The sequence below is a fragment of the Danio aesculapii genome, chromosome 13, assembly GCF_903798145.1.
Source record: "Danio aesculapii chromosome 13, fDanAes4.1, whole genome shotgun sequence".
Classification (NCBI taxonomy): Eukaryota; Metazoa; Chordata; class Actinopteri; order Cypriniformes; family Danionidae; genus Danio; species Danio aesculapii.
The window spans coordinates 43524184-43539802 of NC_079447.1; the positions used below are offsets into that span (position 1 = coordinate 43524184).

The following is a 15619-nucleotide window of genomic DNA, read 5'->3' on the forward strand; positions in this document are numbered from 1 at the left end:
AAAAATTCAAAGGGCTAATAATTCTGACTTCAACTTCAACTGTATCTCTATATTTATATAATTTTTTAAATATATACATATACATATATATTTTAATATATATTATATTTTTATTTTTGACCTCAAAGCAACACCGATAATAAATACAGAAAAGAAACGAAAAAAAAAGACTAAAGACTAAAGAAAAGATTTTAAAACCATCATTACATCAGTTCCTCCAGTTTTATGTATAGGCTAACAATACAACACATATATTTCTAGGCCAGTGGGCACAGGCAATATGGTGATCTTACAGACGATGACAGGGTTATATCTTTAAACTGTATTCCTTGGCATTTGAAAGATAATCAAAAAAGGGTTTCCAGGTGGCTTCGAAGCCAGCAATGTTATCAGAAAGATTTTGTCTCTCTAAATGTAAAGTGCTAGAAAATTCTGAAAGCCAGGATGTGGTTTTGATGCATTTTTCCATAGAAAAAGAATATTTTTAATTTGATGACTGAACCCACAAAGTGAGTCAGACCAACCAAAAACAGCGATTGCTGGATCAAGGGTGAGGTCACAAGAATAAGTCTTAGCGTAGAAGCTAAAAATGTCGCTCCCAAACTCAAAAAGTTTTGAGCATGACCAAAAAATTGGATTAGTTGGTGTCTTGAATTAATTGAACATGTATTTTTGACCGCCATTAATATTTTGAATCTAATAAAATCTGCATGACATCATCTTTTAATTTCAGATTTTTTTGAAAATCCAGTATCTCATTGTGTCTTGTTTATAAAAGATCCGCTTCAAATTGAAGTGATCAACGAGCCAAGTTCTTACTGACACAGCCTAAATATTAGTTTATCCATCCTTTCATAATGTTGGGATCAGAGGGAAGGCAATTAAATTGCTGTATTCAGAGTGTTATTCATCAGTATCATTTGGTTTCTGTATAGACCTGCATTTAAATCTCTTGTTATGTGTGTATCGATGGGAGCTAACAGAGCTAACGGAGCTAAACAGGCAGTGCTGTAGAAGCAGGTGTTGGTCTTATTCTGTAGAGGCGGAGTTTAGCCACACTATTACATAATAATGTTTCACATTCCACAACCTGTAAAATTGACACATTGGTTTCAATATAAGCTGTTTTTAGAATAACATAGGAGTTTTGACTTTTGAAACCTACAGGATTATTAGTTTTATAGTGTAATCATGTGCAAGATGTCAAGAACAAGGGGATTTTTATTTCTCAGTATATGACCATTTAGGTATCTCTCGCTCTCAGAAATTAAGGTACAAACACTGTTACTGGGGTGGTAGCTTTGAAAACATGTTTTTTGTTCCTAAAAAGGATACACATATTGAAAACAGTAACTAAATCAGCATACTATCATCTCAAAAACATTGCAAAAATTAGATGCTTTGTTTCCAGTGAAGACTTAGAGAAACTTGTTCATGCTTATATCAGCAGCAGGGTGGATTACTGTAAGGGACTCCTCACCGGCCTTCCCAAAAAGACAGTCAGACAGTTGCAGCTCATCCAGAACGCTGCTGCCAGGATTTTGACCAGAACCAGAAAATCAGAGCACATCACACCTGTCCTCAGGTTTTTATACTGGCTCCCAATTACATTCAGAATAGATTTTAAAGAGTCAAAGCAGGGTGAATCGGCTTTCAGCTACTATGCCCCTGCTGCTGGAATCAGCTTGCAGAAATGATCAGATGTGCTCCAACATTAGGCTCGTTCAAATCAAGACTGAAAACACATCTGTTTAGCTGTGCCTTTACCGAATGAGCACTGTGCTACATCCGACAGATCGCACTATTGTGTCTTTCTTTTCTTTTTCATTCTTTTATAACCTGTTTTAACACATTTTAATCAGTTTTTAATCATTTTTATTATTTGTTTTTATTTTCTTATACTTGTCTTATTTATTCCTGTTTACGTAAAGCACTTTGAATTGCCACTGTGTATGAAATGTGCTATATACTGTAGATAAACTTGCCTTGCCATGATAACATTAAGGTACATATTAATGCCTAACATTTTGACAAGGTGCCTATGGATATTTAAAAACATTTTATGTATTTTTTAATATTGCAGGGGAAAAATGGCTACAGATGAAATTAAAGTGCAGCACACTACTTGCTGTAGGTCTTGTGGGAGAAAATGCTGAAACGATAATCACTCTAACTAGTATATATACTTTTTTCTCTAGTGCAGTACTCTCATAAATGCCTAACTTGAAAACTCCAGAGCATTTCCACACTAATCCGACCTACTTTGGATGCTGGATGAGTGAGAGATGAGCTCTGGTCTGACTGTGATATTTAGGTAAAGTCCTGGCTCTTTTGCATTAGCACTCACACTATTCAGTTGTCATGCATTAATCACCAGCTTATTATTCAGCGCAGTCACCTCAGACAGAGCTCAGGATTAAAGGCCTGAAAGGCTGGTGTCACTGGACGCGGCGCTCCATCCAATAAAGCCTTTGATCTTCACCTGACGTATTCCTGGTTGCCCATGAGCTTTGTGCAGGTGTCATTCTGACTTCTTTATATTTGAGAAGAAGACTTCATTTCTAATAGAGTAAGCTTTTAGTGCCACAGGGCGCACCGGGTTTCTTTTAATGTTACCCACCTTTCTTTGTTCCATGCAAACTTGAGAGTGTTGATAGTGAGCCGTCCTCAGGCGATCTGGGTGCACCGTTATATTGTGTCATTTGAGAAACCTTATTAACCTACTGTCTGCTTGAATATGACATCAGCACTAACTAGTATTTTCTTAAAGGACTGCAGTAGTTGCCTTTCTTGTGTCTTGCAATTTAATCATCATAGAGTGACAGTTTTTTGCCAGAGTTTAATGAAGCTGGTATTAACTTTTTATTTCAATACAGAGAATAAACTGTAAGATATAAATCCGTTTATCTAGCTATCACTAGCAAAACCTTGCAATTACCAATGCTAACATGTCAAGTCATCTTAATAACATGGTAAACTATTCTGACATTGTGCTAAAGCATGCTAGAAACATGTCTACAATGTTTTAAAACATTGACTAAACATGCTAACAATCATGTTAGAACATGATTCATTTCAGTGCTAAAACATTCTAGAAACATGCTAACAACGTGACAAACATTTAAGCAGGTCGTACACTGGAAGCGCCGCTCGGCGCCGTGACACGGTGGGCACATGACAGTTAAAAGTATCACACACCAGATGTGGACATTCGTATGATATTTAACATGAAACTAATCAGATGGCGCTCTGTGGCGTGGCAGAGAAATGAACAGTGTCCTGAGTCGTGGCTGGGCGCTGCGGACAGCCGCCGACTTGCGGCGCGGGTGTGTGTACCCTGATAGAAACCTATGTTTAGAATTCTGAAATGTATGGCGCTACGGGGCACTTCTGGTGTGCGACCTGCTTTAGTCATCTATTAGAAACAAATTCATATTAGTGAAACATTAAACATGGTAGAAATGTACTAAATTGTTATAAACATGCTATTAAAATGTCAAAAGTGTTAATCGTGTTATTAAAAAGTTAAAAACTTTTGTTAGTAAACATTTATGTTAGTTTAATGCTAAAGTTGCTATAGACATGCCATCAACATGGTAAAGTTCTAAGTTTGGTAATAGCAGCAACATGTCAAGCATGTCAGCTCAGGGTAGCAATGTGTAATAATAGCATGGCGATCTTGGTGCACCGTTATATTGTTTCATTTGAGAAACATGATTAACCTACTGTCTGCTTGACTATGACATCAGCACTGACTTTCTCAGTATTTTCTTAACTAGGTTTGTAAAGGACTGTAGTAGTTGCCTCACTTGTGACTTGCAATTGAATCATCATAGAGTGTAATTTTGCCTCTAAATAATGAAGTTGGTATTGACTGTTTATCTCAATACAGAGAATAAACTGAAAGATATAAACTCACATCTGTTTATCTAGCTATCACTAGCAAAGCCTTGTTTGACATGACATGACATGCTTATGTCAAGCCTTGCATATTGACATGACATGTTAGCATTGGTAGCTGACCAATGCTAACATGTCATGCCAATAACATGTTAATTTTTGCTACCAATGTATATATGTGAGGTAATGTATTTGTACTGTAATGTATTTGTAATGTAATGTAATATGTATATATGTATATGTATATATGTATGTATATATGTGTGTAGTACATGTTAAACGGATGTACATTATACCTTACTTGTCTTGTTTTGTGTTGTTTTGCAGAGTGAACACAAGGGCTGTTGTGCTTTTATGTGAAGAAGAGTAAAACAACAGCATTTTTGCTTACTGGAGAAGAGTGTCTAATGAGACGGCGTGAGTGACGTGCTGTATCCTAGAGAGGGGGGGTGACCAGCGGCGGTGGTCTCTTGGATCTCACCCCTCCTGATGTGGAAGATGATGAACCACCGTTCATGGCTGCTGTTCCTATTGCTGCTGTATGTTGTGTCCAGTGTATGGGGTTACCCTTTCAAACCCCCGCTGGACCTGGATGTGACCCCTCGAACTACAGTCCTCTTCAAAGGTATGATGCATTGCTTTATGCTTTTATGGAAAGGGCAAAAGAGGTCTGTGACCATCCACACCCACCAAATATATATCTAGGTTGAGTCTAATTGCATCAATGTATCTTAAAGGGCACCTCTTTTATCCCTTTTTCAATATTTAAGAAAAAAGTCTTTTGTGTCTCCAGAATGTGTCTGTAAACCCCGTATTGTCTGTATTTATGATACCTATTATACCTTTTACCTATATTATATCTGAAACTGAGCTTTCAGCTGTTAAGACATTGTAGCTGTTTTGTAGCCTGTGTCTTTATTGCAAATGAGCTAGATCTCCCCACCCACTGTTCCCACGTGCATGTCAGGGCCATAGAGATCTATCTGTTTTGCTCTCATGCGTGTACGTCGATAAACAGCACAGTGACAGACAGGAATAAAGCAGATATTTGTTGTGGAGTTAATTCCAACCTTTCTGCAATGATGAGTCCCAAACAATGTTGTTATAAAGTTAGCATACGGACACACACACACACACACACACACACGCTTCGCATTGCACTGTTTTTGCACAGCAAATGTGACAGGATAAGGTTGATTTATACTTCTGCATCTAATGCGCGTGTATGCTACGGCGCAGCCTACGCGTGAACGCATAGCCCTCGCCATGGCCATTGGTGTTGCTGACGCGCACCTCTCAAGAAATGTAACTGCACGTCGCAATGACACGTAGCGCAAGCTCTGTGATTGGTCGGTTTGCTAGCGCTGACGATTATGGGCGGGACCGAGAGCTGCGCGGAGTGAGTGTTTACAAGTGTCGAGTCCCGTGAAGGAGCTCCAGATGAAAACTTTTGTTTTGTGTTCACCTTATGATTAAAGTTGATGCACGTCCGCTGGTTCCAGTGAAGGAACTCGACACAGAGGAATATAAACACCTCACTGCCAGGTAGCGTTTCGGAAGTGTTATTGCAGAGGAACACAAACAGCCCGCAGAAGTATAAATGCACGACTACGCGAAAGGCATGCGCCGTGGGTCACGCCGATCACTCGACGCAGAAGTATAAACCAGGCTATACACATTAATATATGGACATCCGTTATGTTAATGTACAAAAATAAACCTGATTTAAGTCCACAAATCGAGATGGAAGCGTCTTCTTTTATAATTGACACTTGCGCCTATGGTGTTGATTTACATAGCGATTTTACTGTCTTTATTACAAACATGCACTGTTTAAAAAAAGTTTTAATCTTGTAAACTCATTCTTGAGGTGCAGATGATCACAGAGAGCTGAACAGATCTTTTAATCCCAGTTGCTTTGTGCAGATTCTGTCTTGTGGATATGATTATGTGTGTTACTACGGAGACATGTTAATACACAGCTATCAATCAATTCGGTGGGTGGGGAAACTGCACTTCTATGTCATGTTGTGGTGGGCCGCAAAATGAGAGGGATTAATATCCTATTTTACGTCAGGAAATTTATAAAAAGAGACTTATTGAGTTTCTGTCACTCGAATATGACTGTGCACACAATATACCTACACACAATTTCTGTCCAAACAGCTTACAAATGTTGATTTTGCATCATAGGTGCCCTTTAACGTATACTGTATATCGTTAAAAGATGAGTTATAGTTGTTTTAAAAATGACAATAAAAATGAAGATAATGTAAGGATACAAATAATTACTCAATAATGAAATAAAAGACATTAATAAAGATATATTTTTAGATCAATAATAATCCAAATCATTGTTTTTTTTCTTTTTGAGCTGTAATTATAAATAATTGAATTATGCAGACATGGTGAGAATATTTAAACTCTATCAAACTGTATATTTACTCTATCTATTTTTAGGTAATTTGTTACTTGATATTCTATAAGAGTTGACATTTTTTTTCATATAATTTAAAATAAAAAATTACATTAAATTACTTATTTTAAATTTAAAATCAGTGATTTTGTGTTTCGTGTTTTAATATCAAAGTTAGGCATGCAACGATTAACCGATTTTACTATTAACCGCGATTTAATTCGTCACGATTAATTAATTGTAAAGGCTTCTCAACACCGCATTTCTGCATGGAGCAAAACTTCTGCAACTAAACAAAGTTATGCCAACTGTGCGCTAGTTCAGCTTGTACACCGATGCTAATGCGCATGCACACGGGATTAACTATTGCTGAGGCTATCAATTAAGGGCCGTTCATACGTTGCAAGATCGTTATTTCCAATGGAGGTAAATGCTGCGTGCAAGGGGGACTACATTTGTTCTCTTTGAAAGGGAAATACTTAGCTAATATAATGTTTAGATTTACATTAGACAAACAAAATTGTTTTAATTTATTATTTTTATTTATAATTTTTTTATGAAGTGTTTTGTCATTTATTTACAGTGTAAGATTATTAATTATGTTTAAAAGCCAAAAACTCCAAAGAGAAATAGACTATTGTTTGTTTTTTATTATTATTTTGTGCTGTATTGTGGTTTCTGAGCTACAATGAATAACACTATAAAATATCATACGTTTTCGTGTGATTTTCTAAACTAGTAGTGTTTTGAAATCAATGAGTGCATAATAATTATGATAACCGTGAATCCGTAATTAATTAATTAGACTATAATCATACAACCAAAATCTAAAATTGTTGCATCCCTATTCAAAGTTACATGACTGGAGTTGGTTTGGTTGGATTTAGTAAAGAATTGTTTGAATCCCTGCTAGGCAAGTCAATGTGAAAACTACTTCTAGAACCAAGATGCTGGTCACTGCTGTGTTCACATTATGGTATGTTCACACGATAATCATTCAATACCATGGTAAAATATCTATATACTGTATATAACTAGTGTATAATAGTTTATCTATCAATCATCATAATGTGGTACTACAACCATACATTTCTGCATGTACCTCAAGAGTTAATTTTCAAGTAAATAAAAGAGCTGCTCATGCAGAGAATCTGCTCTGTGCTTACGTGAGGAGGAGTGGGTTCACCGACTGTTTATGACTCTATACTTAATCACTTGGATGTAAGCAGGGCTGTCACAGCAGTTTAGATGACTAGCCACTTACTAGCTAAAATTTTGTATCTCTCTCCGCTGTTAAATAATAAAACTGCTTTCTTTCACATCTGTGAAGCAGAAATGCAGGAGAAAAGACAAAGTAGGCCAACTCAAGGTTTTCTTTATCTCCAGCGTTTAGTTACACAACCGCAGTGAGAGGTCAGAGGGCTAAGAGACCAGAGGCCTGTGTTGAGTTTAAAAACACAAGACTTGTCTTACCTTTCCCTGCCAGGTTAACAGTGTTGGGGAGGTTACTTTGGAACATACCTGTCAACATTGGGATGTGAAAATAAGGGATATGCCATAAAAATAAGGGATATGCCACCATAATTAGGGGTATGCCCCCCTCCCCCCCTTTAAAAAATCCCCAAATTACTAAATATGTTCATTTGGAGATGTTTCATTGTAAATAAACAGTTAAACGGTCAGTAATATGTTTTATTATTATTATTTACAAAAGAAAAATTTAATTAGCAGCCAATACATTAGCAAATAGTTCAGTTTATTAAAATTAAAAGCTATTATAATGAAATAGAATCAAGCTATCAAATCTCATTAGCCGTTTCTTTACTGTATAACTTACACATTCTGATTAAAGAGCTACGAATGAATCCCTTATTTATTTAGAATTTTTTCTTTTCATTACATTAAATAACAGGTGTCACTTTAAAAATGCACAGATCCAACGTTATAATGAAAGCTTTTGATTGCTTTCCTAACTTTTTATGCTCATTTAGGAAATTAGTTGTGTTTGAAAAAACCTACCAAGATCGACATCTTGTAATATTATTATTATTAATTATGTGTATATGTCTGTTCAAACACACACTCAAAACCCAGACTCTCACTCCACTTCAAATCGCGTGTACAGAATCCGTTTATCCGTCTATTTATCACTATGGACCGCGTCAGCTGACAGTCTTGCATCACTATATGACTGTTTTGAAGATTACATATGAAGGGGAGATGGCACCTGTAATGAAAAGGAAAGGGAATCCCGCCATAAACAAAGCAGAGAACAGACTCACATTTAAGAGCAAGGAGCGGCCCCTGGTGGTTTGGCGGTATGGGTTGCATATAGGGAGGCTCGGCTCTTTAATGTTTATTTGCCACCCTTCAGAGAAAGACTGAAAACACGGGAGAAATACAGGAAAATACTTTTACGGGATGATAGCGGTATAGAACTGTAAAATACGGGAGAATCCCGGTAAAAACGGTAGGGTTGACAGGTATGCTTTGGAAATGTAATAGATCACAGATTACATTACATTACATTACACTATTTAAAATGTAATAAGTAGTGTACCTTTTTAGTTACGTTATAAAAGTAAAGTAACTGATTACTTCTGATTACTTTTTGATTATTTTCTAATGGATAAATTAAACTAAACCATTCAACGCTTCATTAATAAATTAAACTACATAATGTACTATCATTAGTAACTATTATTAACTAACTTTAATTACCATAGTAGACTTTAGCCTTTACTATAATAAACTATATATAGACCTCCTCTCCCTCAGTCCATCACTTTCCATCAAGGAAAGTTCTCGTTTTAGGGTTCGGTCTCCGACCGAGAGGTGACAGTAATGCACCAAAATTTTTGTTGTCGACCACCGTATTACAGGAAGAAGAAATCGTCGTTCTCACCATAAAATGGATTTACTATCATCGGCTAGACACCGGCCTCACAGCTCTATGAATGTCGGTGCCATCACGTACTGATCCGTGATTGGTAAATGTAGCTTGTGTGGACGCTACTGCGCTACTTGCCCAATAAAATAGCTTCGCTACTGAAAAGCTATTTGATTTATAAAGTAGCGACGCTACTGAGAAATGTAGTTAAGCTAGTAGCATCACTACTTGTAGCATCGCTACTGCCCAACACTGTTAATGTGATAAAATCGCTTTGGCCAGAGGAGTCTGTTGGTGCCTTAAATTTCACATATTGATAACTTTGTGAGTCATAATATATCATTCGAAAAGAAAGGGTCTGTTTTTATTTCTGTAGACTCACGATAATGACAAAAACCATTTGCTTTCATAAAATAAAGAAAGGCTAGGTTACAAACCTGCAGATGCTTTCTCAGGTTCGACATTGAAGCCATTGATGTCGAATGTATATTAACAGCTGGCAAACAAATTTTGCACTGAACTGTTATATGTGCGCCCTGTTCAGATTTCAGGGTGAAATTATTTTGAATTTCCAGCAATGAAATGCATTTTTTATCACTCGCCATGGTGGAAGCTCTCAGACTGGTTGTAGTAGCCTAATGCTTTCAGCGGCAAAGAGGATTAACGTAACTGGTAGACATGGTGAGCCGCAGTCAAACCGGAAAACCAATCAAAAGCATCAGAATAGCACCGCTTTAATACATGGCCTTAGCAGAAGGCATTGTACATATCAAAAACAGGCAAAGCAACAGATTAATATTATTCAACATATTTAGAACTAACCCCATTTGTAATCTTTAACATTTTCATAAGGAACTGTAATTTAATTACACATTTTTCTTAGTAACTGTAATGATTTACTGTTACTTTTATTTTGTAGTTAAATTACATAACTCCGTTACATGTAACAAGTTACTCCCCGACACTGCAGGTTAATGACCGAGAGAAGGAGACCTGCTGCAGATTTTCAATGCAGGAGGCCATCACAAACCACATTAGGCAATATTATTTAAAATAGCTATTACATATTTGCATAAAATAACCGATTACATTATGTAAAAATAATTTTTCTCACTTTCAGATGATTATAATTCTCCATTTTCAGTTGGTATGTAGGGATTTTTTTTCATTCTGTGTCGTTTATTTGATTAAAATATCTATTCTTTCAAAACACACTACATTATACATTCATCTGTTCCACTGAGGCTCCTCGTCTTGACTTAGCTCTGGATATTTATTACTTACAACCAAATCAATTATGCACTCATAATCATTTGCTCACTGGTGCTACCCAGTGTTATTGTCAGCTTGTGCAGTATAATCCAAAGACGCAAAATTAATTAAGGACTTTAATTGAATATGGTAAGCACATTACCAACTACGCATTAACAAAAACGATTTTTTAATTAAACAAAATACGAGCTTCAATAAGAACAGAGGTAGCCAACATGGAGACAATCAGTATGTTTACATGAACACACCAATACTCAGATTTTAATATGATTATGACAAAATTCTAATACTTTGGAGTCTACCATGTAAACAGATATTTTTGATTACCTTAATCCCTATATGTCATAATCGTAATAAATGCGAATTGAAATTTGACATGTGGAGTATTCCCATACTTGTCACATTATTAAACACATGTAAACACCTTAATCTAATACCATCATGTAGGACTTTTCAATGCCTATTGCAACAGGATAGTCTATACACACACGGGTGTTTGACACTGTATTTTCTGCACCTACTGAGTCAGTTCAGAACCACACACACACACACATCTCCGAGTGCACACTCAGTGAACTCCTGGGAGATTCATCACACCCACTATCACTGAATGCAATTTTACAAAGGCTGTCTGGGAAATGCGGAAGTTTTCTTACCATTAAAACAACTCTTTCCTAGTTCTTACATGGGTGCTGAAAAACATGTGGTGTAAAAGAGGCTGTATTCTCATCCAGTATCTCAGAGTTTGTTTCGGGGGCACGAATGAAATGTTCCTGAATGAAAGGGAAAGTGCTGTTGAAGTTGACAAAATGAAGAAGGAAACACTTGAAATTACATGAAACTCCAGAGGAAATATTGGATAGCATGATGATCTAATAATCCTAACTGATATACAGTGCATTCGGAAAATATTCATAGCGCTTTACCTTTTCCACATTTTGTTATGTTACAGCCTTATTCCAAAATGAATTAAATTAATATATTTCCTCCAAATTCTACACACAATACCCCATAATGACAATGTGAAAAAGGATTTTTTGAAATTGTTGCAAAATTGTTCCAAAACCTTTGGCAGCAATTACAGCCTCAAATCTTTTTGAATATGATGCCACAAGCTTGGCACACCTGCCATTGGGAATTTTTTGCCCCTTCTTCTTTGCAGTACCGCTCAAGCTCTATCAGGTTGGATGACAAGCGACGGTGTACAGCCATTTTCAGATCTCTCCAGAGATGTTGAATAGGATTTAGATCTGGGCTCTGGCTGGGCCACTCAAGGACGTTCACCAAGTTGTTGTGAATGACATTGATATTTTGGCGGTGTGCTTTGGGTCATTGTCCTGCTGGAAGATGAACCGTCGCCCCAGTCTGAGGACAAGAGCACTCTGGAGCAGGTTTTCATTCAGGATATCTCTGTACATTGCTGCATTCATCTTTCCCCCTATCCTGGCTAGTCTTTCAGTTCCTGCTGCTGAAAAACATTCCCACAGCATGATGCTGCCACCACCATGCTTCACTGTAGGGATGGTATTAGCCTGGTGATGAGTGGTGCCTGGCTTTCTCCAAACGTAACGCCTGGCATTCACTCCAAGTTGTTCAGGCAGGGAGTGGCGTCCGTCTGGCCACTCTACCATACAGGCCTGATTGGTGGATTGCTGCACAGATGGTTGTCCTTCTGTAAGGCTCTCCTTTCTCCACAGAAGAACGCTGGAGCTCAGACAGAGTGACCATCGGGTTATTGATCATCTCCCTGACTAAGGCCCTTCTCCCCAATCACCCAGCTTAGATGGCCGGCCAGCTCTAGGAAGAGTCCTGGTGGTTCCAAACATTTTCAACTTACAGATGATGGAGGCCACTATGCTCCTTGGAACTTTCAGAGCAGCATAAATGTTTCTGTAACTTTCCCCAGCCTTGTGCCTCGAGACAATCCTGTCTTGAAGGTCTACAGACAATTCCTTTGTCTTCAAGCTTGGTTTGTGCTTTGACATGCACTTTCGAACCCTGGGACCTTATATAGTATGCCTTTTCAAATCATGTCCAATCAACTGAATTTACAACAGATGAACTCCAATTAAGCTGCTGAAACATCTCAAGAATGATCAGTGGAAACAGAATGTACCTGAGCTCAATTTAGAGCTTCACGGCAAAGGCTGTGAATACTTATGTAGATGTGATTTTTCAAGTTTTTTATTTTTAATAAATTTGAAACAATTACAAAAAACATTTTTCACATTGTCATTATGGGGTATTGTGTGTAGAATATTGAGGAAATAAATAAATTTAATCAATTTTGGAATAAGGCTGTAACATAAAAAATGTGGAAAAAGTGAAGCGCTATGAATACTTTCTGGATGCACTGGACCTGAATGTATTATAACATGTAAAACAAGAACATAAGAGAAACATTCTAAAATCAACCCATATAAACACATTAATCGTATTATTGCCTAATTCAGATTAAGGTAAATAATTAGATTATTTATGTAATATGGACAATGGGTGTTGACTTCTAAATGCAGCTTTAATGTGATGTAGAATGGTCTAGCAGACGAGTCAAAACAGAAGCAAACAGCGATATTAAAGGTAATCCTGGCCTTAATCCACGATAAATCCACCTAGCCAAGATGTCAAGGCAGGCAGCATTCGATCTTAAAACAGAACATAAACAATGCGCCTTAACACACCTCCTTTTTAGACCAACACACCCATCAGTCCACAGTGGCGCAAATGCATTTGCCATTTAAACAGTATGGCACAAAATGTGAAAATTACAGTTGCGCTGATCTAAAAATAAGTTTTGCGCCTTATTGCGCCAGGTGTTGGATAGTGCCCTATGTGTATGAGGTCACCCTTTGTCTCTGCCTGATCTTCATCTAGGTGTTTCAACTAGGTCTGATACCTGACCTACTTCCACTTGCTACTGCTTCACCTTTGATTTATAGATCCCCCATTTGTAATGCTGAAAGACCAACTCAATAACTGCATAGTGACTTTGAGATGAGTAAGAAGTCAAGGATGCGCGTTGCAGAGTTAGCGTGAGATCTTTATTCAAGCTGCATTGATACGATACCGTTGGTCTCAAGAGAAGTCTATGTGTGACCCTCGACACAGGCATATTCTGTGCTTCTGAATGGCTGTATTTAAATTTCTGTCATGTTTCGTCAGGTGCAAACAGAAAAAAATGCTCATCTGCCAGTTTTAAAAGGGTCAAAAACTTACATACAGCACCTTTAAGATTTTCAAATGGTTGTATAGTCACAATATTTGACAGAGATATCGCTTATTTATTTGGTTTTCAGATTATGTTTTTAAAGAATTGACCCTTATAACTGGTTTTGTAGACCAGAGTCACATATAAAGAAAAACATGAGCTGGGCAAAGCCAATGGAGTGAATGATGGAGCAAAACCAACAGTGATGCAGGAGACTTGAAACCCTGGTTACAAACAAGAACTGAAAAGCAACAAACAAGAATTGGAGCTCTGCAGAACCAGCGGCCCTTGGGAATGAGACCTAGTTAGATAGTTTTAGTTTTGGTTAGTTCAATATGACAGTAAATAAAATTCCAAACATGTAGCATTGCTTCTCCCAGTCCTTTCATATTCAGTGTGGACATAAGTATTTGAAATATATTTTATGGTTCTTATAAACATCTGACAAATTACATGCGTAATGCTCAAGCTGAGAAACAGCAGACTGTGAAGTCCAGCACATAAAACTCCCCAGGGTCTCGCAAGACTATAATCCATCCTTACATACATCAGCCTGACACATCTTTTCATCAAGTTACTTAGCCGCTTTTACTGCACTTACAAAAAGCAATGAGCTCATCTCTGCTCTCATCATTTCATTTAGCATCCCTGTGCAGGCATGAGCTCAGATTAGCACTGTGCGCGGAAAAAGAGATGTCAATTATTCTGAGTTAATATCACACCCATACTCAGCAACAAGCCAGAGATGAGAGGCTGGAAAAAGGAATATATTAAACTGGGTTGGGTTTGGTGTGTAACCCTTGAATACATGAAGTGGCTGTAATATTCTATTTATTAAAACATTTGTTTGTGTGATAGTCAAGTCATTTCTCATGCATTTTAGTGTTAATTTGGGGCTTTCTGTGAAGATGGGATAATCTAGTGGTACTGTCTAGATATTCATATCTATCTATCTATCTATCTATCTATCTATCTATCTATCTATCTATCTATCTATCTATCTATCTATCTATCTATCTATCTATCTATCTATCTGTCTGTCTGTCTGTCTGTCTGTCTGTCTGTCTGTCTGTCTGTCTGTCTGTCTGTCTGTCTGTCTGTCTGTCTGTCTGTCTGTCTGTCTGTCTGTCTGTCTGTCTGTCTGTCTGTCTGTCTGTCTGTCTGTCTGTCTGTCTGTCTGTCTGTCTGTCTGTCTGTCTGTCTGTCTGTCTGTCTATCTATCTATCTATCTATCTATCTATCTATCTATCTATCTATCTATCTATCTATCTATCTATCTATCTATCTATTACACATATATATATATATGATATAAAAAAGAGTTTGAATTCCTATAACTAACATGCAAAAGATAGAGCCCTTTTTACAGTAATTTGCTGTTATCATGCAACCTGCCTTAATTGACATTTACATTTAGTCATTTAGCTGACGCTTTTATCCAAAGCGACTTACAAATAAGGACAAGGAAGCAATTTACACAACTATAAGAGCAGCAGTGAACAAGTGCTATAGAAAAGTTTCAGGTGTGTAAAGTCTAAGAAGCAAAGCATTAGAAAATTTTTTTTTTTTTTTTGAGAGAGAGTACAGTTAGTGGTATAGCCAGAGAGGCAGTTACAGATTAGGAAGGAAAGTGGAGACTAAATAGTTGAGTTTTTAGTCGTTTCTTGAAGACAGCAAGTGACTCTGCTGTTCTGATGTAGTTAGGGAGTTCATTCCACCAACTGGGCAGATTGAACGCGAGAGTTCGGGAAAGTGATTTCTTCCCTCTTAGGGATGGAACCACGAGGTGATGTTCATTCACAGAACGCAAGTTTGTGGAGGGTACATAAATCTGCAGAAGTGAGAGCAGATAAGTTGGAGCAAAGCCAGAGGTCGCTTTGTAAGCAAACATCAGAGCTTTGAATTTGATGCGAGCAGCAACTGGCAGCCAGTG

The 15619-nt window shown here is 37.3% G+C and overlaps 1 protein-coding gene across 1 annotated transcript in view; it reads left to right on the top strand.

The window, feature by feature from the left end:
* The window catches only part of sema4ga (sema domain, immunoglobulin domain (Ig), transmembrane domain (TM) and short cytoplasmic domain, (semaphorin) 4Ga), a 105623-nt gene that overhangs the window by 15636 nt on the left and 74368 nt on the right, over positions 1-15619 (top strand). The window contains exon 2 of the mRNA XM_056470874.1: positions 4228-4525. Coding sequence (XP_056326849.1) covers positions 4390-4525 — 136 coding nt within the window. The 5' untranslated portion in view covers positions 4228-4389. The remainder of the gene's footprint in view (positions 1-4227; positions 4526-15619) is intronic.